Consider the following 25,987-nt stretch of genomic DNA (forward strand, 5'->3'; position numbering starts at 1 on the left):
ATCGTGACCGGAGATTACAAAAAACAAGGGTTAATGTCAGGATAGCTAATGCAGGAGAAAGCTTTCAAAAGAGATGCTGAAGTTGCCTGCTTTCTTCTCGACAGGTAAGTCAATGTTACGGTCTTAACACTAGAAGTGCCAAAATTCCATAACTACTAAAGCTGCCGCAAGCGGTCAAATAGATTCCAAACTCTATATCTTTAATGATAAATACTCAATTGAGAGATTAATGCATTTATTGTATTAGGATATCTTTTAAAAACAAAACAACACCAAACTGTACATTTAAACAAGTTTAATTATACATTTATAAATAAATAATATCCGTAGATGTCCTGAACAAAATGACAGAGTAGCCTATGTTTTCATGCTTCCACTGTTCGATCGTGCCCGCGCCCGCACCCGCCTACACACACACACACACACACACACACACACACACACACACACACATCTTGACATTGCAGCCTGTTCATTATAGCCATAATAAAATAGTCAACCTAACATATAAAAATTCCACTGCTCTGTTTATATAGTCAGTAGCCTGGTACAATTCGTACCATTTTTGCGCGTGTGAAGAGGATGATTTTTCCGTCGCTATTGGAACGTGAGTGAAGTACAAAGCCTATAATAAAGAATAGTTTACCATCCAAATACATAGCAAATGTTGAAACATTTTGATTCTAATTAGAGAGTTACGTGAGCCTAACGCAGCTTACTTTCACTTTCGCTTATAAAGTATTTAATTTTGGCTTGTGTATAGTTATTTTTTCATTCTTGTTATGTTCTGAATATCATTACATTTAAATGATTTGTTGTTGAATATGTTTTGTGTATTTTTTTTACCACATTTTATTGTTGTGTATATTGCCTATAATAATACCGCGAAATTCAGTGCGGTCAATATGACCGTCTATGGCCGAAATAGGTAAATATGTTCATTTGTTTTTTTGCCTTATGTGTAATTTATATGAAAAACATTTTAAATGAAAATACGGACACTTTTAGGAAAAGTCAGGTACTGGCAGGATTTTATTTATTTTTTCAACAAAGTTATTACAGATATAAAATTCAAAATGGTCAAAATGACCGCCATGGCACTTCTAGTGTTAATTACAAGCTTTTTTTCATTGCTTGGTTGTGAACTTTATTATATAGACAGTAGAACATTTATAGTTAAAAGTTAAACAGACTCTTTGATGAATAGCAGCTATTGAGTAAAGTAGAGAAGGCCCTAAAAACAAGGTTGTAAGTTTTGTTTGTTCAAAACTTTAACATTCGTTTGTTCGTTGTGTCAAGTTGCAGTTTGTTTGAAATAACAAACCAGTTCACCCGAAGGAAAACTCGATGAAGTGCTATTATAAGACATCCTGTCATAGCTTTTTGGTACATAACGGCTACCATGCAACACGCATTTGAAAATGTGAGGCGCTGGAGAGCACTATTTGTTTGAATGCAAAATACTATTTCACCGCTAGATGGGAGAAATTCCTACACAATGTCCCTTTAATCAAATGCTGTAAGTGACATGAATTCAGTTCACCAACATGTGTGTTATACATTTTTGGACCTGGATACATTTGCTTTGATATAAAATTAATTTTGTCATGCAAAAAGATGTCTAAAGATGCTTTTTTAAACTTTGTACCTTATTTAGCCCTAAAGGGTGCATATTAGCACTCTAAAGAAACATATTAGTACTTAAATGTGAGTGCAGGTTTAAGGGGGTGACACAGTTTACCCATGACCAATCTTACCCCAGAATCCCCTATTACCTGAATGTAGACGTCTTGTCCCCTTCAAAACCCATCAGAGACTGTTTGCTCGGCGGATGAGAGGACGTAACGAATCTCCTGACACAAGTGTTTGGACATCTGACATTATACCAATCTGAACTCGGCAGCATCTAATTGACCTTTGAAGAGCAGAATACATTCCCGCCATGCAGCCACCAGACTCATGCATTCGTTAATCTAACGTTAATTACTGGCCAAAGTTGCAAAATAATGAGAATATTAAAAAAAAAAAAGGATGAGAGATAAAAGCTCTTGACAGTGGCTCACTTATTAGAGCCATTTGCAGATAAGGCAGGATTTCTCATTGTGCTGATGACGCGTTTCTCTAAAAATGTGTTGAAGTGTCTCTCTGAATATTGTTCCCAATTAATTCAACATTTACTGGTTACTGGTTACTGGTTGAGGAGTGATGAAGGTCCCCACTGTTCTTGATGTGTTTCTGTTTCATCTCTACACCCTTCAGGAGAGTATGTATCAATAACTCTCATCTGTCATTTTTCCTCTGTGATCACGGGGCATTTCCTAATATTCAGACTCCGACTCATCTGAGCTTAAAGCAGGGAAGCGGTGAGGCCCGCGAGTCAAGAGCCCTGGATAAATGTTAAGGGAAATCATGAATCATCCTTTGATGTGTTTCTCCCGCTCAGACCCCAGCTGCCTTTGCCTGGAGAAGTGGCCTAAAAAACACAAGCACTTTGCATATGGAGTAACACCGACTCCATCTGGTGACTCACTGCAGGTACATTTAAAGGGATACTCTACCGTAATAGCACTTTTGGAAGTACTTCGACTGGCGCAGTAAAAAGTCACGCCTGATCCTCTTTCCACTATTGACAGAAGTGAGAGGAAGAGGATCAGGCGTGACTTTTTACTGCGCCAGTCGAAGTACTTCCAAAAGTGCTATTACGCCATACATTATAGTTATCCTTTTTAACCCGCTTAGAAAAGCGCCACGTTTTATTTTGTGTCACCATACTTGGTCGTATAACTACTCGTGTAACTGTTTTTAAATAGGGAAAACGTTGATGTGTTTGGTCACTTCTAAATTCATTGCTGCTAGATACCATTGAATATATTGGGGTAAGCTAAGTGCTTTCAAAGTGTCACCGCGCTAGAGCGATTAAATGCACGCACTGAGATGAGAGGGGTATGTATCAACTCGTCTTAGATAAGGGAATAACATAGTTTAATATGAAAAAAACGGTAGAGTATCCCTTTAATCAAAATGACAAAATCAAGTTATAGTACTTTATAGTACTTTATGGTATAGTACTTTATAGCACATTATAATACTTAAGTACTAATATTTTATTGATTCTGTGGCTAACATAGCAAGCTGTTTTACACTTGAGAACGTACATACACTCCGTCAATAGACACAAGTCAATCAGTTTTCAGTTTAATTACCATCACAGAATCAGAGGTATCACAGACCATTAAATCACTCAGACCATCCAGATGTAAAGATATTTTTGATATGGATACGGTGATGCTCAAGGGGCCAAGTATATCAGTCACACCCCCAATCACCAAAATTATCAATCTGTCCATTTCTCAAAATATGTTCCCAAGCATGTGGAAACCAGCTGTTGTTGCTCCAATTTTTCATTTTTCTCCCAAAGACCCATCAGTATATTGCCCACAGTGTCTAAGATTGCAGAGAAACTGATTTCAAAACAAATTATTAACCATCTAAATACCACACCCTATGCTCTCCACCCTATGCAGTTTGGCTTTAGAGACAATTACTCCACCGAGACTGCGACTTGCTTCTTTACCGAAAACATCAGAGCTCTGTTGGACCGAGGTGGGGTTGTTGGTGCTGTGTTCCTGGATCTCAGGAAGGCTTCTGACACTGTTAATTATAAAATTTTGCTGACAAAATTATGTAGTTTAAATTTTTCCTCAGATGCGCTTAAATGGATCGAGTCTTATCTCACTGACCGCTTCCAACATGTCAGAGTCCAGTCATTTAAATCAGCGGCCCTCAGTCTGTCCACGTTTCTTCCTCAAGGATCTAATTTAGGGCCTTTGTTGTTCTCAATTTATATAAATGACCTCCCATCCGTCTGTCCTGATGTTTCTGTGCAGATGTATGCTGATGACACTGTAGTCAATGTTCATGGTAGGGATATCTCCCAGGTGGCTGAGAAACTCACTGACGCCATGGATAATATAACAGCTTGGTTGAAACACTCCTGCCTGAAGCTGAATACATCAAAAACAGTAGCAATGTTACTCTTTCCAGTAACCTTTGATTTTATCACAATCCCAAAACACATGCATCACTGTGCCAATGTTCGACCTACATTTGAAACATAATTGAGAAGAATTGGGGAATATTTTATGAAGCCGAACTGGAGTTAGATAGGTCCTGTGAATGAATTTATCATTTTTTTTCCTGGGCCAAAATTGAGACGCCTTTGGGGAAAACACATGTACACAATGTTCTTCACCAAGTCTCACAAAAACTTCAGTGTTGAGACAGATATTTTTGTTTCAGGGGAAAGGCTGCAGATCGTGTCAGAATACAAATATTTGGGAGTTTTAATTGATTCTAAGTTGTCATTTACATCACATGTAAAAAGGGTCTGTAATCGAATTAAATTTAACCTCAGTAACTTTAGACACATTCGCCATCAAATGTCCACACAGGCAGCAAAAATGTACATGCACTCTATGATCTTCTTACATATCAATTGTAAGTGTAAAGTGTTACATCTTTGAAACCTCTGCAATCACTTTACAAACAAACTGTTAAAATTCTAGATAAGAAACCATGTATTTCTCATCATTGTCCAATATTACAAAAATATAGATTACTCAGCTGGGAAAACATGGTCAAATATTAAAATCTATGTCTTCTGTATAAAACTATTCATGGTTTATCATCCCCTCCTCTCCATCTGTTAACATCCGAACAGCTGATCACAGCAGAACCAGAGGTGCAGCGAGGGGAGATTGTATCATTGCCTTTGGGAAAAGTGTATTTGGTCAAACTGCTTTTTCTGTTCGAGCTGCTACTGAGTGGAACCATCACCCCCATAACCATCAGAAATCTAAACACATACTGTATCGTACATTTAAGATCCAGTTAAAGAAATGGTTCATTGATTATCAGAGCTGTCAACATTAACTTCGAGACCTGCTCTCGCAGCCCACTGCTGGCTTCTTGCCTTGTGTGTGTGTGTGTATGTCATGTTTTTGTCTGATGTTCGTTTAATTGTTGGTTTGCTGTGTTTCGATTGTACATTTTGACATAATAGTATTTCTTACTAAATGAAAATGAAAAATAGCGTATTGACAGAAATGTTTATTAATATGCACTGTCCCTGTAATAAAAAAATAAAATAAAAAAAAGTTCCGCCTGTTAGATCAGATGAATCTCTGTGTCAGAGATTCTGGTCAAAAGATATCCTGTTTATATCCTGTTTTGTCCAAAACCAGTTAAACCGTCTGGTACCCAAAACTCAATTAACTCTATTACGGCCTACATTTGTTCTTGTTCTAGAAGCAGTTTCACTCAAATATTTGTCACTATAGAAAAGAAAAGACTAGCGTAACTTCGTTTCATGCCGACTTTAAATGGCAAGAAGGTGCTTACGAAAATTGCACATTGAATATACCATGTTGATGCTCAACTAATACAGTATGTCATTATTGATTAATTTATGTTAAATATTACAAAGATTGGGATATATTCAGGGCAATTATTCATACAAAATGATGACTAATTTGCCATAAACTAGCTCGAATTAATGTAGTTTAAAGAGAGTTAGCAGAAGTTAATATTTTGAGTGAACGACAGGTATAATATATACTAACAAATATACTCAACTAAATATGCATGTTTTGATTAAAAATTAACAACCCATAATTGCTATACATGCAAAAAAATAGATGAAAATGCTTTGATGAAGAAAATTTGGATCTCAGTCTTTTATGTGCCAGTCTGTCTGAATGTATTAAAGCAGTAAACCATGAAAGGCTGTGTTATTATGATGCATTTAGGCATGGTACAAAGTGGGAAAACCCTTGAACCATGGTAAAATCAGTGTAACACAAGGCCTCAGGTGGTTTATTGATTTTTATTAAAATGGCAGTAGCATAATTATGTTAAAAGATCTTTTCAATACATCACCAATCCTTCTTCAAAAACATGTTTTTTTTCTTACTGTGATTCACTATGGTAAGCCTTTTATAAGTGTTTATATTTTAGACCTGGTGAGATGGTTTTCGCAGAAAATTGCGTGAATACATCACTTGCCCGTGCGTATGTAATATAAAACAAATTACAAAATAAAATGTAAAATAAATAAAAAATTGACGAAACTCTGATGCTTTTTTTGCTCTTTAATATTTTCTAGAGTATAAAGATGTGAATTAATGTAGTGATTAAATATTATTTTTCAATAGTAAAACATATTCAAGTTGTTACCTCAGTCTTGTGTTCATTCTGACACAATGATAATTCTATTAATTCATTCTAACGGCTTTTATTTTGAAGTGTAGCTCCGGATGCGGGCTTTGGGGAGAGAAATGGGTGTAATCACAAATCTAATGAATACAAGTTTTTACTAGTAAGAATTCAATTATAGACCTCTCTAATAGTTGTTAGCTTCTAGTAAGAACTGAATTGGAGAGCTCTGTAATTGAATTTGTACTAGTAAGTTCACTTATTGTCTGACTGTTAATATCTCATTGATCGTGAAGTCTGTAAAGTTTTATTTGGTTTTATTTGAAGGACAAAAAAGGACACAAAACATTATAAAAGTTTTATAAAAAGAGGCCTGTTACAGATTGACTGTGACCCAGGACTTTTATTTTGAAGGGACTGAACTCTGTTCAATAAGTGACAAAATACTTGTTCACTTATTGGGAGCAGTATGCTAGTTGGAGCCGTTTACCTCCAGTCTTTGTGCTAAGCTAGGCTAGCGCTGGGTGAGTCAGACAGAGTTACAGCACGCACAGAGATGAAAAGGGTAAGTATGGACTTATCTAACTCTGGGGGATATGGTGAATAAGCTAAAGTCACAAAAAGTCGGCGTGTTCCTTTAAATTTTACAATAGCTTTTTTAAAAATCTTCTGCTCTAGGTTTCTTGCCATGTTTATGAGATTTCTTCAATCCGACAAACTTTTGTGAATAAATCATTCTTTTAAGTTGAATCTTTTCAATAAATTGATGATGCAGTTCGCAGAACTGGTCTGAATGATTCATTAACCATGAATGATCATCATTCAGTGTTCCGGTCTTTAGAGGTCTCTTCACACAAAGCTATTGTATGACTTATGGGTCATGAATTTTGACATATCATTGCACTATAAAAATGTAAAAATGAGTATTTTGAAACCAAGCTCCAAAAACGACTTCATGTCTCAGTATGACGCCATGGAGACAGAGCGCAACGCGTCATAATCTGAAGACCACGCCCACTGGGGGGGAAAACAATCCAACCGACTCCATTGACTTTGCATTGCGAGAGGCTGCCTCCTTGTCATTTATGACTTATAACAAAAGACAGAAAAATGCCTAAAAGCTGCTGTGTGACAAGGAGTACAGCAAACAAGCTAAAAAACCCAGAAATAAGTTTTTATAATCTGTCGACCCCCAAAAAACGAGAGTTTAAGGACACAAAAGTGGGTACAGGCTGGAACGAATGGGTAAATTGTGGGATCCTGACACTCAGTATGCACTAAAAAATGCAGTAAACATTTTGTCACTGGTAAGTCAAATATCCAAATGTCAGTTTTATATATTAGCCTATATTTCTGTAAGCTAAGCTATACTGTCGCCGATTACGTTCCCTGCTCCAGTGGACGTAGCCTAGTTCTCAGAGTAATATGACACCTTGCGCTCTGTTTCAATTGCCTGTATCCACTTTTGTGTCCTCAAACGCTCGTTTTTTGGGGTCGACAGATTATAAAAACTTATTTCTGGGGTTTTTAGCTTGTTTGCTGTACACCTTGTCACATAGCAGCTTTTAGACATTGTTTTGTTTTTTGTTATAAGTCAGAAATGACAAGGAGGCAGCCTCTCGCAATGCATAGTCAATGGAGACGGTTGGATTGTTTTCCCCCCCGGTGTGGGTGTGGCCTAAATATGCTCTGTCTCTATAGTGCGATGAAAGACTTTCTCTGCACAAGTGGTGCTCACTGCAGAACCAAATTACATCTGGCTCCACCTCTCTGGATGTCATGGGCTGAGCTTGACCTAGGCTGCATCCGAAATCACATACTTCCCTATTATATAGTAGGTGAAAAACAGTATGTGACAAAAGAAGTATGTCCGAATTCACCCGGATGACCTACTACTTCCGTTGAGATTCTGAATTGTGCATATGATGGACACTTTACTATCCCATGAGGCCACGGGAGAGGATTTATGAATTGGCAGTGAAGTGACACAACTGATGCTGGTAGGTCACATGATAATGACAGCATGGCTAATGTAGTGCGTCCAGATTACATTCATACTACAAACATTACCATACAGAATGTATTTTTTTGCGGCCATGAAGTAATTACTTGTTCAAAAAAAGTACCTACTCGAGAGAAGAGAGTATGAGATTTCGGACGCAGCCCTAGTCTCTGTGGATCTAATGGTTGGAGGGAAAGAGTTATGGAAGGGTTGGGGTGTGGTTGGAGCTTCACCCTTCACCCATTACGCCCAAATGACATCCACCGAGGGAGAGCTGGACTTCACGCTCCACCCATGGCTCTGCAGAAGATGAACAACGCCTACTTCTACATCAGAGCCTCTTTAACCGCCCCGCCTACTGATTCGTGCATGTCATGTAGTAGTAATTACGAGAGCGACACCAACATTACTCAAGACACAAAATGATAGAGATGCCTCAGAGGATTACAAGAGGTTTTGCTGTCCCTAAATTGTTTTTTGATGTAAAAATTATAAGTGGACCGCAAAGAACATTATAAAAGAACTAAATGCTTTTCATCATCATCATTAAATATAGTGCATGAGTTGGATGGATAACATAATACATTTAATGGTATTTTTTCATCCTTTTTTTATACTTGAAAGGTGTTATCAAATGTCAGCTGCAGAAGTTTAAACTAACCAGATCTTAATTGAAAGTAAAACGGCTCATCTCATTCACCTTCATTAGAGTCATAACTTAATAAAGATACTAAACTGTAACTTGCTTTGCCTTTTGTTGAGAACAGTCACCAAGAGAATGCAAAACAAAAGTAAGGTGGTTCATTGATTGTTTTGTTTTTTAATGGCAGCAGCAGAAAAATGATAAAGGATAAGGACACATTTTTACTATCGGTATCTGTGATCGTATTGAGAAACTTAGTAACTTAACTTAACGTTCTCAGAATCATTCAAATGTGTTTTTATAATCTTTCTATGGTGGTTTACTGATGCCTTTGTCAAAGTGTTTTTGTTGTAAATCCAGAATGTCTTGCAGGCCAGGGGGGGTTAATCATTTTGATTTAAAGAAAATAAGGAAGTGCATACTAATAGATTATGAGGAATTAACTATAGATTCATTACATAGATAGGCAGGCAAAACTGTTTTTGTTTTGAGTTTTTGTTTTTGTTTTGAGTACAGCATCATTCTGTTTTCCATTCAGTATCTTAAACTAAAATGTCATTCTAACAGACAGTTTTCTTTGCTTTAAGAACGTTTTTGGGCCAGAAGAGAGTCAAGGAGATTGTGGCTAGTTGTTCCAAATACTTTATTGGTATGATTGTTTTATACATACAATATTGTTAAAGAAAGAATGCCTACACAGAATTTGTGTGAGATAAAATATTGGTAACACTTTATTTTAATGTGTCCCTGTTACAGTGTAATTATACATTTAAGTGCTGAGTAATATTAATTAACTACATGTACTGTACTTATAGGGTTAGGTTTAGTTTAGTTGCATGTAATTATAAATAATTTATAGTTATTACTATAGTAAATATGTAATGTGTAACAAGGACACATTAAAATAAAGTTTTACCAACATATTTTAGAAATCATTATCTAATAGCAATATACAAATTTAATTTACTGTTTTATTTTATTAAATGTTGTACTTTGTAATTATGTAAATATTAAAATTGTAATAAAAAAAATAGAACATAAATTTAAATTAGAACAGAATAAAATAGAATAATACTTTTCATGGTACATTTTGTTGTAGTTTCAGGTGGTAATTTTTCATTTATTCTGATGAATTATTGTATTATTACTATAACAGAATGTATATATTATAAAAGCTTGCTTTCTGAATCATCCCATCTCTCTCTCTTTCACTCTCTATTATACACTATTGTTTTTATGTTTTATTTCTGGTTATGACGCAAACAGTAAATTCCAGTGACCACTTTGTGATTTCTGGATCAAGCAAAAGCTTCATCTCAAACCTCAAGAGCTCAAGTAATATCGATGGACCTTCAGGGTGGACTGTGCTCAAAAGATATCCTTACAACTCAGATATTACTATTAGTTTATCCATACGTTTTCATCATTGTGAATGAGTGTCATTTGAGAACGAATTATAACTTATTATTATGAATTATTAGCCTGACGTCGTCATACTCAGATTCTAGTCAGAATGAACTTCCCGACCTAAACATTTTGTGGGCGGGGCTAAGTTCGGCTGGCATCCCGGCTAATGAATTATTATTATAAGTCAAACTTCAAAGAATTAGCAGATGCTGTTTGAAAAACCTAAATTCTTTCAACATTGCTGTCAGGTTAAGAATGTAACTAACGTTGACATTGCAAAACATTGATGTTGCAGGGCGGCCCGAGAGTCAATCGAGGCTGCTGGCGTGTCTCATGAGCATCACCTGTGCCACACTAGTCTCGAGTCGAGAAGTATGCGAGAAGTTATGTCACTCAACAGGAAGTGGAGCTGTTTTCTGTCTCAAACATAGATACACAGGTTGTGGCACAATTCAGAAGCTGCATCTTAGTAAGATAAAAGCCAACATTTGAACCATTTCAACATATATATATATATATATATATATATATATATATATATATATATATATATATATATATATATATTTTACATTTGTATCATTTTATATTTGAGTAAGTTGAATGTTTAAAAGCATTTCTATAAAAAAAAAAAATCCTGTCAATTTCATGATGACTTTGAAACTTTGAAATTAAATGTAGCTGCACAAATCACTGGTTTTAACTTTTTTTTAAAAAAATTCTGAACCTATTTTATTTAATGGTTAATTATTATTATTATTATTATTCAAGTCACCTTTATTTATATAAAGGTATACCTTAATAAATTGACTATTACAAAGTTTATTTGTATTTGTTTTTCTAATTAGTTTTCTGTAAATATGTAGTTTTGAGCCACCTTATCATAAAAAAAACTGATATGAAAAATTGTTTGATGTTGAACTAAAAAAATTGTTCAACATCAATATTTAGACAAACTTTTTTTCAGATATTATGACAAATTAATACAAATATCAAATGTAGTCTCTCAAATAATAACTGTTAATACTTCAGATTAACCATATTAACATATGACTGTATGTTGGTAAGCCACCCCTTCGAACACAAATCTCAAGAACGGTCTATGATGAGGGGCTATCTGGATATTATGAAATCTGCAAGAGGATTTATTTCAACATTAACATTTTGAACAGCAGCACATCATATCAGGGTGCGGTTTAGACATCTCAAATCGAGAATGGGCCTGAGGCCACTATCCGTCTTCAGAACGAGGATGTAAGGGCGTTAAAATCCTGTTTTTTCTTTTTCTTTTTCCAGAGGTTGTACTTCGGCTCAGAGGACGTGCGCATTGCCGAAGTGTGAATTACACAACTAAAGCAGGGGGCCTGCGAGCAGAGTTAGGAAGGTTACTTTCAAAATGCATTTCACTACAGATTACAAAATACATGCTTTAATAAACTTAAAGCAAATTACTCAAGTTTAGTAACTTAATCTAAATACTTTGGAATACTTTGAAATATTTAAGGTATGTAACACAAAAGAGCATGTTGTTATTACCACCCAAAAATTCCATCTACCAATCATAGGATTTGGTTTTCCTCTGCATTTTGTTTTTAACAACATCAGTATTCCACAGCATGTCTAGAAAATGAATGCAGACAATCTTAAAAAAAAAAAAAAGCATTTAAATGTACCAATAAAAATAAATTAAAAATGTTAAATATTGATTAACTGCAATAAAGACCAATAAGTGTAATTTTAATGCAACACAGGAATATACTCAAAGTGCTTTTCATTCATACCGTTTTTAAAATTGTAGTAAACGGCAACCTGAATTTGTAGAAAAAAAAGCAGAAAAAAAAAACAGAAATTAAAGCAAGCATTACATTTACACTTTTACTCTTAAACGTTTAACATATAGAATTACTCTCCAACATTTAACATTTACTCTCCAACTTGAGCCCAATAAGGGTGATTAATGCAGCACGAGAGTGTGCTCAAAGTGCTCATGCGTCATGCAGCAACACTGAGTGAAAGTTAGCCCTCCCTGACTACATAGTCATTGCATATATGAAGCTTACATATGAAGTATAAATCTTAATTTCAAACAATTTAACCATGTGACTGGTTTTGTGGTCCAGGGTCACATATATCTACTGTGGTTCACACTGTTTCAACCAGTGATTCTTTAATGATTTCTCAATCCACTGCATCAAAGCTTTTCAGCACATAAGGGTTTTCCCTCCACTAATTCCTGCATACGCATGCGGAAGATGGCATTCTCCATTATTGCATTAACCTACATAATCATTCATCATCACCATCATTGTGTAATGCTGACATAATTTTCCTTGATGTAAATTCAGACTTTTAATCATGAAAATGTAACAAGTAACAGAAGTAAACACAAATGTCAGGACATGTCAAAACATCTCCAGGGCCCAGAAAACACCTCAGACCACAGAGGGTTAATGCACTGAGATCTAACATTAACAAGTTAACAAAGATTAATAGATCCTGTAAAAATATATTGCTCATTGTACGTTTGTTAGTTAATGCATTAATTAATGTTAACAAATGAGACCCTGTTATAAAGTGCTAGTAAAGTGGTTTGATGTGTAAACTGTTACAAAAAAATTCTAAATATAAAATTAAATAGGAAATAATTTTCTGTGTAAAAATTACTGACGGTGTTCCAATGAAAATATGTTTTCTTGCATTCCAGGAGATGACTGGCTCTTGAGCAAAGGCTGGGACATTTAAAAGCATCCTGTAACCAACAACAGGTGCAAGAGCCTTTTGAGGCAGCTGACTGAAGTAAGTAAAATCTTTCTTTCTAAAATTGGGCTCCATAAACCAAGTTCAGATTTTTGGTTTGAACATTGGGGGGGTTTGAATGTTGAAGTGTGAAACGTTTTAGCGGGGTCCCAGGGCATGCTTCCTGGTGAGATGCATTTACTTGTTTGTTTATTGTTTAGTATCTTATATCATCCACACATGTAAAGTTGGTTGATAACATAACTGCAATAAACACAATTACTTGTTTACTACAACAACAACAACAACAACAACAAATTATTTAAAAGAAAACACATACATAATAACTGAAAAAGTTAGAATTTTCTATAATTTAAGCACCTCAAAGCTTACCAGTTTGACAGAATTTTCTACTTCAAAGTACCATGGGAAGACAAACTAACTCTACTTAACATTTTCTTATATTAAAATGGTTTACAAGACTTAAAGGTTTTGGCTATGTCATGTCTTGGAATATGTGAAGGCAAGATTTTTCCTAATTACAGTCCTCATTAGAACAGAACACATTTTACACACGGGAAAACTGATTGTTTGGTCAATGATTCAAGAAGGTCCAAGATCTTGATTTTAACTTGCCCCTATGGAAATGTAATATAGTTCTTGTAATTGTTTAACTATGATTCAGATAAGACCATTGATGGCTTCTCATTACCAAGCTTAGGTTAATGTTGACATTTTTCCTTTTTTTATCTATAGCAGTTGTTATGAAGAATAGCAACCTACATATTTAGAAACTATAGACACAACATGCTGGTTATAAGCGAATTGGTCTGAATGATCCGTTTGCAGTTGTTTTTGCGTAAGCTGCTCACTGTTCAATTATCTGATCAGAGCAAGTATCCCATTTATTTACTTGAAAAACCAGCTGAAATTGTTATTTTTGACTCAAATTCAGCCAAAATCCATCATGAGTAAAATGATCCTAGCTGGAGAGTATTTGACTATTGGCACAAAAAAGTATGTAGTGCTGAATTATAATGGTACATATACTGTACATTTGGGTGAAAATTAAGATGAATTATTACCAAGTTGACAGTGTAACTTTTTGATCACTCGGTTTGATATTAAATATTGGCTTTAAAATTACTTAGATTTGATTGAATGTTTTCTAATAAGGGTTTTTATAAGAGATATTCCAGAGTAACATTGGTTTAAGTGCATTTATAATAATACATGATATTCTAATAAAGCTCTCTCTGATTATAGAAGAAGGACTTTGACGTTCTGGTTTTATCTGACTTCATCATCATGAGATTGTCTCTGGTTTCACAGTTTCTACTGGTGTTCACATCAGTCCTGACACTGAGTAAGGTTTAGTTTAACATCTGTTTGATTAATGTAGCAAAGACATTGAAAATGTCAGTGTGTTTCTGAATTCAATCTCTTTCTCTTCAAAAGCCAGGGCACAAACAACAACTGCAACAACACTGACAGGTAAAACAGACCTTTATTACTTAATAAATAATAATAAAAAATTAAATAAACGATTTAAAGGGAATGAAGTGAATAAATAGCCTTAATTAGAATGGTAAAAAAGTTCTATAGTTATGAAGTAATCAATTTAAACTATTTGCAAATAATACTTTGTTTTAAAATGTGTACACATTCACTCTTAATCGTAGCCTATGTCGAAAACGCAAATGTTTCTTGTCTCGTCACATTCATTTCTGAATTAGCCAACATGAATCATGATTGCATATTTTCAATTCAAAACGGCGAAATTTAATAAAAGCAGTTTGCATACTAAATAGTCTATTACTGTCCATCGCTGAACATTTCTTTCGTAAAACAGTTGTCTAATACTTACATCTTTTACATCTTTCCAAGAACTGTGATGGTGACAGTAAGATCCGCCTTCTTTGATTTGATTAGTCATCTCAATAATTTTGACATTGATGATCGCTGTTAAACCACTGAGGCAGAGCAGCCTAAATATTTAATCAGCCTAAAAATACAACTGTTAAAACTTTTTGTCATCCTAACAAAAAACCTGTTTACTCACTCTACACTAAAATAAGATCAGATAAGATAAGATAAATAAAATTAGAAAACAATAATTCCAATATTTTTTACATTTTTATTCATAGCTCAGACAAATAATTGGCTCTGGTCTAAGTCAACAATGATTAGGATTATAAGGAACATACTTTAATTTGATTTTACTCTTAAGAATTTCTAGTGTTGACAATAGTTGTGTAACACGTTTTGGAGAATTCTTTTTATTTTTTCAAGTTTTACACATTTATTTTTTTATAGATTTTTGTGGAATTTTTAAATGAAAGATGATAAATAAATAACCCATTTTACATTTTACCCATATTTACCAAGCATGCCAATATTAGTCCACAGTTACACCAGTCCACCACCAGAGGTCATAATCTTCCCACTACTAATCGCAGCCAGATTCCTCACACATGACATGAACAAACACGAGCCTCAGAAATCATTGTACAAATTAAAAGTCAAAAGTTTTTTTTTTTTTCTTGGCAGCACCAGAAATATTCTACCCATTCGGCTCAGCAGCAGGAGACACAAGAAACGCTGCTGTTGATGATGGAAACTCCTCAGTTATTCCACTGTTGAGTCCATTTCTGTTCTTTGGCCGCACACACCAGCAGATTTATGTAAGAATTTGATTCCATCTTTATTTAAAGCTTAACTGTGAGTGGCGGATGGTTTATATAGTCATCTGTGATCAGTAAAACCTGTGGCTGTGATATTGACAAAATGTCTCATGTTTCAGGTTAATAATAATGGACACCTCACATTCAACCAGGCTTTATTAAAATATATTCCCTACCCCTTTCCTGCTAATGGAAGCCAAGATATAATTGCTGGTCTCTGGACCGACCTTGACAATAGTGTAAGAGGTGTGGTTTCATATCACCAGTACACTAGTGGAAGTGTTCTCACACGCGCCACTCAGGATATAAACAATCATTTCCCAAATCTGGCCTTCAGCGCTTCTTGGGTCTTTGTTGCAACGTGGGATAAAGTACCTTACTACAGCTTGACCAGCACAGTAAGATTGATTATACTTCTGAAATATGAATGTTTACACTTTAGTTATTCAATTTCAAAATACTTTATTGGTGTGAACACAATAATAAACACAAAAAGTGGCAGAGAAAATAGTAATATATTAAAACAGTAATAACAATGATGTCACTGAGTAATGTTCATGCAAATAACAATATAATGTTATTTTATATTTAAAAAAAAGATGTACAATGAACACTACATTTTTTTCTCCTAACCTTTCAGGAAACATCGTTTCAAGTGGTTTTAATTTCAGGCAGTTATTTTTCATTTATTCTGATGAATTATGGTGACATATCTGTAACAAAGCTTCTGGTGGAGGTAAAAGAAACGTCTTTTCTTTATCAGAACAAATTGTTACTATACACTATATAACAATGTACAATAGGTGTACTATTTAAATTTATATTTAGCTTTTTCATTTTTTGTATAGGCTGGTTATGACACAGTCAACTCCACTGACTTCTTTGTGATTCCTGGATCAAACAGCGGAAACTCCATCTCAAACCTCAAGAACTCCAGTAATGTCCATGTTCCCGGTCGATGGGCCTTTAGGGTGGACAGTGGACAAATCCCATGTAATATTTTTCTAATACATTTTACAGTTTAACACTTTAAATAACAAAAAAAATAATTTAAACCTGTAAGTCCAGTAGCCCTTTTCTGCTAAATTAGCAAGGCCATATTGCTACGTAAATCTGTTTTGTACATATTGACATTTACCATAATAACACTGCTGGTAAAGAGAAAGACACATGATGAATCAAAGTTAATCACAAACAGCTTTTTCACAAGCAGAAGTAAATACTAGAAGGAGCACAGTCTCATGCACACAAATGCAAAACCATCACTGTAACACCCATGACACTAAAATAATGCAATAAACATTAATTTAACAACATAAGATGTAACATAAACCCCCAATGAACATAACTGATAACAGACTAAGAAACACCACCATCATCATCATCTTCATCCGCTTATCCAGGGCCGGGTCGCGGGGGCAGCAGTCTAAGCAGAGATGCCCAGACTTCCCCCTCCCCAGACACTTCTTCCAGCTCTTCCGGGGGACACCGAGGCTTTCCCAGGCCAGCCGGGAGACATAATCCCTCCAGCGTGTCCTAGGTCTTCCCCGGGGTCTCCTCCCGGTGGGACATGCCCGGAACGTCTTCCCGGGAAGGTGTCCAGGAGGCATCCGAAACAGATGCCCGAGCCACCTCAGCTGACCCCTCTCGATGTGGAGGAGCAGCGGCTCTACTCTGAGCTCCTCCCGAGTGACCGAGCTCCTCACCCTATCTCTAAGGGATCGCCCTGCCACCCTGTGGAGAAAGCTCATTTTGGCCGCCTGTATCCGGGATCTTGTCCTTTCGGTCATGACCCACAGCTCATGACCATAGATTAGAGTGCTCGATGGTGTTTTAAGCCCCCAATGGCTCCTTAGAGGCAGCTAACCCTACCCTCAACCTTAAACCTACCCATCCCCTCGCTGCCTGGAAGGCACCGTTGGGGTCTTAAAACACCAAACACCGGTTAGAGTAGGAACGTAGATTGGCTGGTAAATCGAGAGCTTGGCCTTGCAGCTCAGCTCTTTCTTCGCCAAGATAGACCGGTACATCGACCGCATTACTGCAGAAGCTGCACCGATCTGTCTGTCAATCTCCCGTTCCGTCCTTCCTTCACTCGTGAACAAGACCCCAAGATACTTGAACTCCTCCACTTGAGGCAGGAACTCTCCACCAACCTGAAGTGGACAAGCCACCCTTTTCCTACTGAGAACCATGGCCTCAGATTTGGAGGTGCTGATTCTCATCTCATCCGCTTCACACTCGGCTGCAAACCATCCCAGCCCATACTGAAGGTCCTAGTCTGATGGGGCCAGCACGACAACATCATCCGCAAAAAGCAGAGATGAAATCGTGTGGTCCCCAAACCTGACACCCTCCGGCCCCTGATTGCGCCTAGAAATTCTGTCCATAAAAATTATGAACAGAACCGGTGAAAAAGGGCAGCCCTGCCGGAGTCCAACATGTACTGGGAACAAGTCTGACTTACTCCTGCTCCGGTCGTACAGGGACTGGACAGCCCTTAGCAAAGGGCCCCGGACCCCTACTCCTAGAGCACCCTCCACAGGACACCGCCAAAGACACAGTCGAATGCCTTCTCCAAATCCTCAAAGCACATGTGGATTGGTTGGGCAAACTCCCATGAACCCTCCAGCACCCTGGAGAGGGTACAGAGCTTGTCCAGTGTTCCACGACCGGGACGAAAACCGCACTGTTCCTCCTGAATCCGGCGTTCTACTATCGGCCGTATTCTCCTCTCCAGTACCCTGGCATAGACTTTCCCGGGGAGGCTGAGATGTGTGATCCCCCTGTAGTTGGAACACACCCTCCGGTCCCCCTTCTTAAAAAGAGGGACCACCACCCCGGTCAATTCTTGTTATTTTCTCAAGTTTTACACGTTTGATTTTTTCTATAATTTTACTTAAGTTAAAATATAGATTTTTTTGAATTTTTTTTTAATGAAAGACGATAAATAAATAACCCATTTTACTTATATTTACCAAGTGTGCCAATATTAGTCCACAGTTACACCAGTCCACCACCAGAGGTCATCATCTTCCCACTACTAATCGCAGCCAGATTCCTTACACATGACATGAACAAACACGAGCCTCAGAAATAATTGTACAATTTAAAAGTCAAATCCTTTTTTTTTTCTTTGCAGCACAAGGAATATTCTACCCATTCGGCTCAGCAGCAGGAGACACAAGAAACGCTGCTGTTGATGATGGAAGTTCCTCAGTTATTCCACTGTTGAGTCCATTTCTTTTCTTTGACCGCACACACCAGCAGATTTATGTAAGAATTTGATTCCATCTTTATTCAAAGCCTAACTGTGAGTGGCGGATGGTTTATAAACTCATCTGTGATCAGTAAAACCTGTGGCTGTGATATTGACAAAATGTCTCATGTTTCAGGTTAATAATAATGGACACCTGACATTCAACCAGGCTTTATTAAAATATGTTCCCTACTCCTTTCCTGCTAATGAAAGCCAAGATATAATTGCTGGTCTCTGGACCGACCTTGACAACAGTGTGAGAGGTGTGGTTTCATATCACCAGTACACTAGTGGAAGTGTTCTCACACGCGCCACTCAGGATGTAAACAATCATTTCCCAAATCTGGCCTTCAACGCTTCTTGGGTCTTTGTTGCAACGTGGGATAAAGTCCCTTACTACAGCTTGACCAGCACAGTAAGACTGATATACTTCTGAAATATTAATGTTTATACTTTAGTAATTCAATTTCAAAATACTTTATTGGTGTGAACACAATAATAAACAAAAAAAGTGGCAGAGAAAATAGTAATAAATTAAAACAGCAATAACAATGATGTCACTGAGTAATGTTCATGCAAATAACAATATAATGTTATTTTATATTTAAAAAAAAGATGTACAATGAACACTACATTTTTTTCTCCTAACCTTTCAGGAAACATCGTTTCAAGTGGTTTTAATTTCAGGCAGTTATTTTTCATTTATTCTGATGAATTATGGTGACACATCTGTAACAAAGCTTCCGGTGGAGGTAAAAGAAACTTCTTTTCTTTATCAGAACAAAATGTTACTATACACTATATAACAATGTACACTAGGTGTACTGTTTAAATTTATATTTTGCTTTTTCATTTTTTGTATAGGCTGGTTATGACACAATCAACTCCACTGACTTCTTTGTGATTCCTGGATCAAACAGCGGAAACTCCATCTCAAACCTCAAGAACTCCAGTAATGTCCATGTTCCCGGTCGATGGGCCTTTAGGGTGGACAGTGGACAAATCCCATGTAATATATTTGTAATACATTTTACAGTTTAAAATTTTAAATGACAAAATATTTAATTTAAAACCGGTAAATCTAGTAGCCCTTTTCTGCTAAATTAGCAAGGCCATATTGCTACGTAAATCTGTTTTGTACATATTGACATTTACCATAATAACACTGCTGGTAAAGAGAAAGACACATGATGAATCAAAGTTAATCACAAACAGCTTTTTCACAAGCAGAAGTAAATACTAGAAGGAGCACAGTCTCATGCACACAAATACAAAACACCATCACTGTAACACACATGACACTAAAATAATGCAATAAACATTAATTTAACAACATAAGATGTAACATAAACCCCCAATGAACATAACTGATAACAAACTAAGAAACACCATCATCATCATCATCTTCTTCCGCTTATCCGGGGCCGGGTCGCGGGGGCAGCAGACTAAGCAGAGATGCCCAGACTTCCCTCTCCCAAGACACTTCTTCCAGCTCTTCCGGGGGGACACCGAGGCGTTCCCAGGCCAGCCGGGAGACATAATCCCTCCAGCGTGTCCTAGGTCTTCCCTGGGGTCTCTTCCCGGTGGGACATGCCTGGAACGCCTTCCTGGGAAGGTGTCCAGGAGACATCCGAAACAGATGCCCGAGCCACCTCAGCTGACCCCTCTCGATGTGGAGGAGCAGCGGCTCTACTCTGAGCTCCTCCCGAGTGACGAAGCTCCTCACCCTATCTCTAAGGGATCGCCCTGCCACCCTGCGGAGAAAGCTCATTTTGGCCGCCTGTATCCGGGATCTTGTCCTTTCGGCCATGACCCACAGCTCATTACCATAGGTGAGAGTAGGAACGTAGATTGACAGGTAAATCGAGAGCTTGGCCTTGCAGCTCAGCTCTTTCTTCACCATGACAGACCGGTACATCGACTGCATTACTGCAGAACCTGCACCGATCCGTCTGTCAGTCTCCCATTCCGTCCTTCCCTCACTCGTGAACAAGACCCCAAGATACTTGAACTCCTCCACTTGAGGCAGGAACTCTCCACCAACCTGAAGTGGGCAAGCCACCCTTTTCCGACTGAGAACCATGGCCTCGGATTTGGAGGTGCTGATTCTCATCCCAGCCGCTTCACACTCGGCTACAAACCGTCCCAGCGCACGCTGAAGGTCCTGGTCTGATGGGGTCAGCACGACAACATCATCAGCAAAAAGCAGAGATGAAATCGTGTGGTCCCCAAACCACACACTCTCCGGCCCCTGATTGCGCCTAAAAATTCTGTCCATAAAAATTATGAACAGAACCGGTGAAAAAGGGCAGCCCTGCCGGAGTCCAACATGTACTGGGAACAAGTCTGACTTACTCCTGCTCCGGTCGTACAGGGACTGGACAGCCCTTAGCAAAGGGCCCGGACCCCTACTCCTAGAGCACCCTCCACAAGACACCGCGAAAGACACAGTCGAATGCCTTCTCCAAATCCTCAAAGCACATGTGGATTGGTTGGGCAAACTCCCATGAACCCTCCAGCACCCTGGAGATGGTATAGAGCTGGTCCAGTGTTCCACGACCGGGACGAAAACCGCACGGTTCCTCCTGAATCCGGCGTTCTACTATCGGCCGTATTCTCCTCTCCAGTACCCTGGCATAGACTTTCCCGGGGAGGCTGAGATGTGTGATCCGCCTGTAGTTGGAACACACCCTCCGGTCCCCCTTCTTAAAAAGAGGGACCACCACCCCGGTCAATTCTTGTTATTTTCTCAAGTTTTACACGTTTGATTTTTTCTATAATTTTACTTAAGTTAAAATATAGATTTTTTTGGATTTTTTTTTAATGAAAGACGATAAATAAATAACCCATTTTACTTATATTTACCAAGTGTGCCAATATTAGTCCACAGTTACACCAGTCCACCACCACAGGTCATCATTTTCCCAATACTAATCACAGCCAGATTCCTCACACATGACATGAACAAACACGAGCCTCAGAAATAATTGTACAATTTAAAAGTCAAATCCTTTTTTTTTTCTTTTTTTTTTTTGCTGCAGCACAAGGAATATTCTACCCATTCGGCTCAGCAGCAGGAGACACAAAAAACGCTGCTGTTGATGATGGAAGCTCCTCAGTTATTCCACTGTTGAGTCCATTTCTTTTCTTTGACCGCACACACCAGCAGATTTATGTAAGAATTTAATTCTATCATTATTCAAAGTCTAACTGTGAGTGGCGGATGGTTTATAAACTCATCTGTGATCAGTAAAACCTGTGGCTGTGATATTGACAAAATGTCTCATGTTTCAGGTTAATAATAATGGACACCTCACATTCAACCAGGCTTTATTAAAATATGTTCCCTACTCCTTTCCTGCTAATGGAAGCCAAGATATAATTGCTGGTCTCTGGACCGACCTTGACAACAGTGTAAGAGGTGTGGTTTCATATCACCAGTACACTAGTGGAAGTGTTCTCACACGCGCCACTCAGGATATAAACAATCATTTCCCAAATCTGGCCTTCAGCGCTTCTTGGGTCTTTGTTGCAACGTGGGATAAAGTCCCTTACTACAGCTTGACCAGCACAGTAAGATTGATATACTTATGAAATATTAATGTTTACACTTTAGTAATTCAATTTCAAAATACTTTATTGGTGTGAACACAATAATACACAAAGAAAGTGGCAGAGAAAATAGTAATAAATTAAAACAGCAATAACAATGATGTCACTGAGTAATGTTCATGCAAATAACAATATAATGTTATTTTATAAATAAATAAAAAGATGTACAATGAACACTACATTTTTTTCTCCTAACCTTTCAGGAAACATCGTTTCAAGTGGTTTTAATTTCAGGCAGTTATTTTTCATTTATTCTGATGAATTATGGTGACATATCTGTAACAAAGCTTCCGGTGGAGGTAAAATAAACTTCTTTTCTTTATCAGAACAAAATGTTACTATACACTATATAACAATGTACACTAGGTGTACTGTTTAAATTTATATTTTGCTTTTTCATTTTTTGTATAGGCTGGTTATGACACAATCAACTCCACTGACTTCTTTGTGATTCCTGGATCAAACAGCGGAAACTCCATCTCAAACCTCAAGAACTCCAGTAATGTCCATGTTCCCGGTCGATGGGCCTTTAGGGTGGACAGTGGACACATCCCATGTAATATTTTTGTAATACATTTTACAGTTTAAAACTTTAAATGACAAAAAAAAAAAAAAATTAAACCCTGTAAGTCCAGTAGCCCTTTTCTGCTAAATTAGCATGGCCATATTGCTACGTAAATCTGTTTTGTACATATTGACATTTACCATAATAACACTGCTGGTAAAGAGAAAGACACATGATGAATCAAAGTTAATCACAAACAGCTTTTTCACAAGCAGAAGTAAATACTAGAAGGAGCACAGTCTCATGCACACAAATACAAAACACCATCACTGTAACACACATGACACTAAAATAATGCAATAAACATTAATTTAACAACATAAGATGTAACATAAACCCCCAATGAACATAACTGATAACAAACTAAGAAACACCATCATCATCATCATCATCATCATCATCTTCTTCCGCTTATCCGGGGCCGGGTCACGGGGGCAGCAGTCTAAGCAGAGATGCCCAGACTTCCCTCTCCCCAGACACTTCTTCCAGCTCTTCCGGGGGACACAGAGGCGTTCCCAGGCCAGCCGGGAGACATAATCCCTACAGCGTGGAGGAGTCATGGGGCCATGCATTATCATGCTGCAACATGAGGTGATGGTCGTGGATGAATGGCACAACAATGGGCCTCAGTCACGGTATATCTTTGCATTCAAAATGCCATCAATAAAATGCACCTGTGTTCGTTGTCCATAACATACGCCTGCCCATACAATAATCCCACCGCCTCCATGGGCCACTCGATCCACAACGTTGACATCAGCAAACCGCTCACCCACACGACGCCATACACGCTGCCTGCCATCTACCCTGTACAGTGAAAACTGGGATTCATCTGTGAAGAGAACACCTCTCCAAAGAGCCAGACGCCATCGAATGTGAGCATTTGCCCACTCATGTCGGTTACGACGACAAACTGCAGTCAGGTTGAGACCCCGATGAGGGTGACTAGCATGCAGATGAGCTTCCCTGAGACGACTTCTGACAGTTTGTGCAGAAATTATTTGGTCTCAGACGATCTTGGAGGTAAAGATACTGGGTGTGGAGGTCCTGGGCTGGTGTGGTTACACGTGGTCTGCGGTTGTGAGGCCGGTTGGATGTACTGCCAAATTCTCTGAAACGCCTTTGGAGACGGCTTATGGTAGAGAAACGAACATTCAATTCATGGGCAACAGCTCTGGTGGACACTCCTGCAGTCAGCATGCCAATTGCACGCTCCCTTAAAACTTGCGACATCTATGGCATTGTGCTGTGTGATAAAACTGCACATTTTAGAGTGGCCTTTTATTGTGGTCAACCTAAGCCACACCTGTGCAATAATCATGCTGTGTAATCAGCATCTTGATATGCCACACCTGTTAGGTGGATGGATTATCTCGGCAAAGGAGAAGTGCTCACTAACACAGATTTAGACAGATTTGTGAACATTATTTGAGAGAAATAGGCCTTTTGTGTACATAGAAAAAGTCTTAGATCTTTGAGTTCAGCTCATGAAAAATGGGAGGAAAAACAAAAGTGTAGCGTTTATAATTTTGTTCAGTGTATATCCACATCGCTATGTTCAGATGCTTTCTTAACTGCTGGTTTCTCACCGATGTCATTTTTTACAGGAAATTATTGAGAGAAAGTGTGCAGCACATATTTACATATTCATTTCAACGTTTCTCAGTATATCGCTCAGAACAGTATATCACTGCAAGGTATTTTCAACTTACTTTTACTTCTAAGTGAAGAGCGAACAAGAACTTCGCCGTGAGTATATCAGGGCATTGAATCACATTCAGTCTCTTGTTCCTTATGTGTCTGATTTAGCTGCCCGAGGCTAGCTCGCATGTGATTTGTGCACCAGTGCGAACACGAGAAATAAGTTGCTGGCAGTAGTTCACTTAATGGCCACCGGTGTCACTGATAATAAGGGCTTCTAAATTCAAAAAAGCATGATTTTTTTTTTTTTTAAATCATGTATGGATAATCAAGTAAACCTAAGTTGCTTCAGAAAATATCATCTTGAAATATCACTATAGCCGCATTTCCACCGAAATTACCCGGAACAATTTGTCCCAGAACCTTTTTTTTGCCACAGACCGGTTGCTTTCTGCGTTTACACCGCGGTCTAAAGTACCGGGAAGGTAAACTGCGCGCAAACTGCTCCTCCCAGTCTGCGATGGACAGTAATCAGTTTTGAGCGCCACATTTATAATAAGTATGGAGGAGATTCAAACTGTGCTGCAGTTATGTATTGGTTTACTAACGAGGTAATTAACAAAACAAAATAGACGAGCACTGATACTAAAGCGTGTTCAGAAAACTCGTATGCGTATAAAATTAGACAACGTATGTTATCAGTTATTGTGAGATGCTGGGAAGAACGCGCAAAAATTTCCTCTTTCGCAAATACACTTAAAAAAAGCCTGAACCCCGTCTATCAATCATAAATAGTGACAGTCTTGTAAATAGTTGTTTGTTACTAACCTCAAAGCGCTATTTCAATCCTGTTTATAACATGGTTTGGAGTGCCTTGCAATAGATGACAATGTGTAAACATAATGACTTAATAATAAAAGCTGTGGCAGAAAAGAGACGAGCACTGATAAAGCGTGTTCAGTAAGCTCATAATGCTAACGTTAGATATAAAATTTGTATGTTATCAGCTATTGCGGACATTGACCGTATGGCTGGGACGAACGCGCAGAAAGTTTCCTCTTCCACAAAATAAAGCCTGAAACTCGTCGCCAGTCCACCAGTTTTTTTTCTTAAATTCCATATTTGCAGACAGACAACTCTTACTGCATGAAGCCACGACACGAACCGCCATAGATTTTAAAAAAAAGGGAGGTTAAAAATAAATAAAATGCTGCGTGGAGTCATC

At 37.8% G+C, this 25,987-nt stretch overlaps 1 protein-coding gene across 1 annotated transcript; it reads left to right on the forward strand.

Annotated features, from left to right (window-relative positions):
* Nucleotides 1-2,205: 2,205 nt before the first annotated feature.
* Nucleotides 2,206-24,944, forward strand: LOC311096290 (uncharacterized protein; the record flags this gene model as incomplete). The annotated part of the gene is made up of 16 exons (XM_084135356.1): nt 2,206-2,263; nt 2,444-2,535; nt 11,562-11,600; nt 14,268-14,367; nt 15,552-15,685; nt 15,805-16,083; nt 16,534-16,678; nt 18,828-18,961; nt 19,081-19,359; nt 19,601-19,696; nt 19,809-19,953; nt 21,986-22,119; nt 22,239-22,517; nt 22,760-22,855; nt 22,968-23,112; nt 24,931-24,944. 16 exons carry the CDS (start codon nt 2,206-2,208, stop codon nt 24,942-24,944), a joined length of 2,169 nt encoding a protein of 722 aa, XP_083991482.1.
* Nucleotides 24,945-25,987: the final 1,043 nt, after the last annotated feature.

Source organism: Abramis brama (genome assembly GCF_963993115.1).
Source record: "Abramis brama genome assembly, chromosome: 14".
In the NCBI taxonomy this organism is placed as follows: Eukaryota; Metazoa; Chordata; class Actinopteri; order Cypriniformes; family Leuciscidae; genus Abramis; species Abramis brama.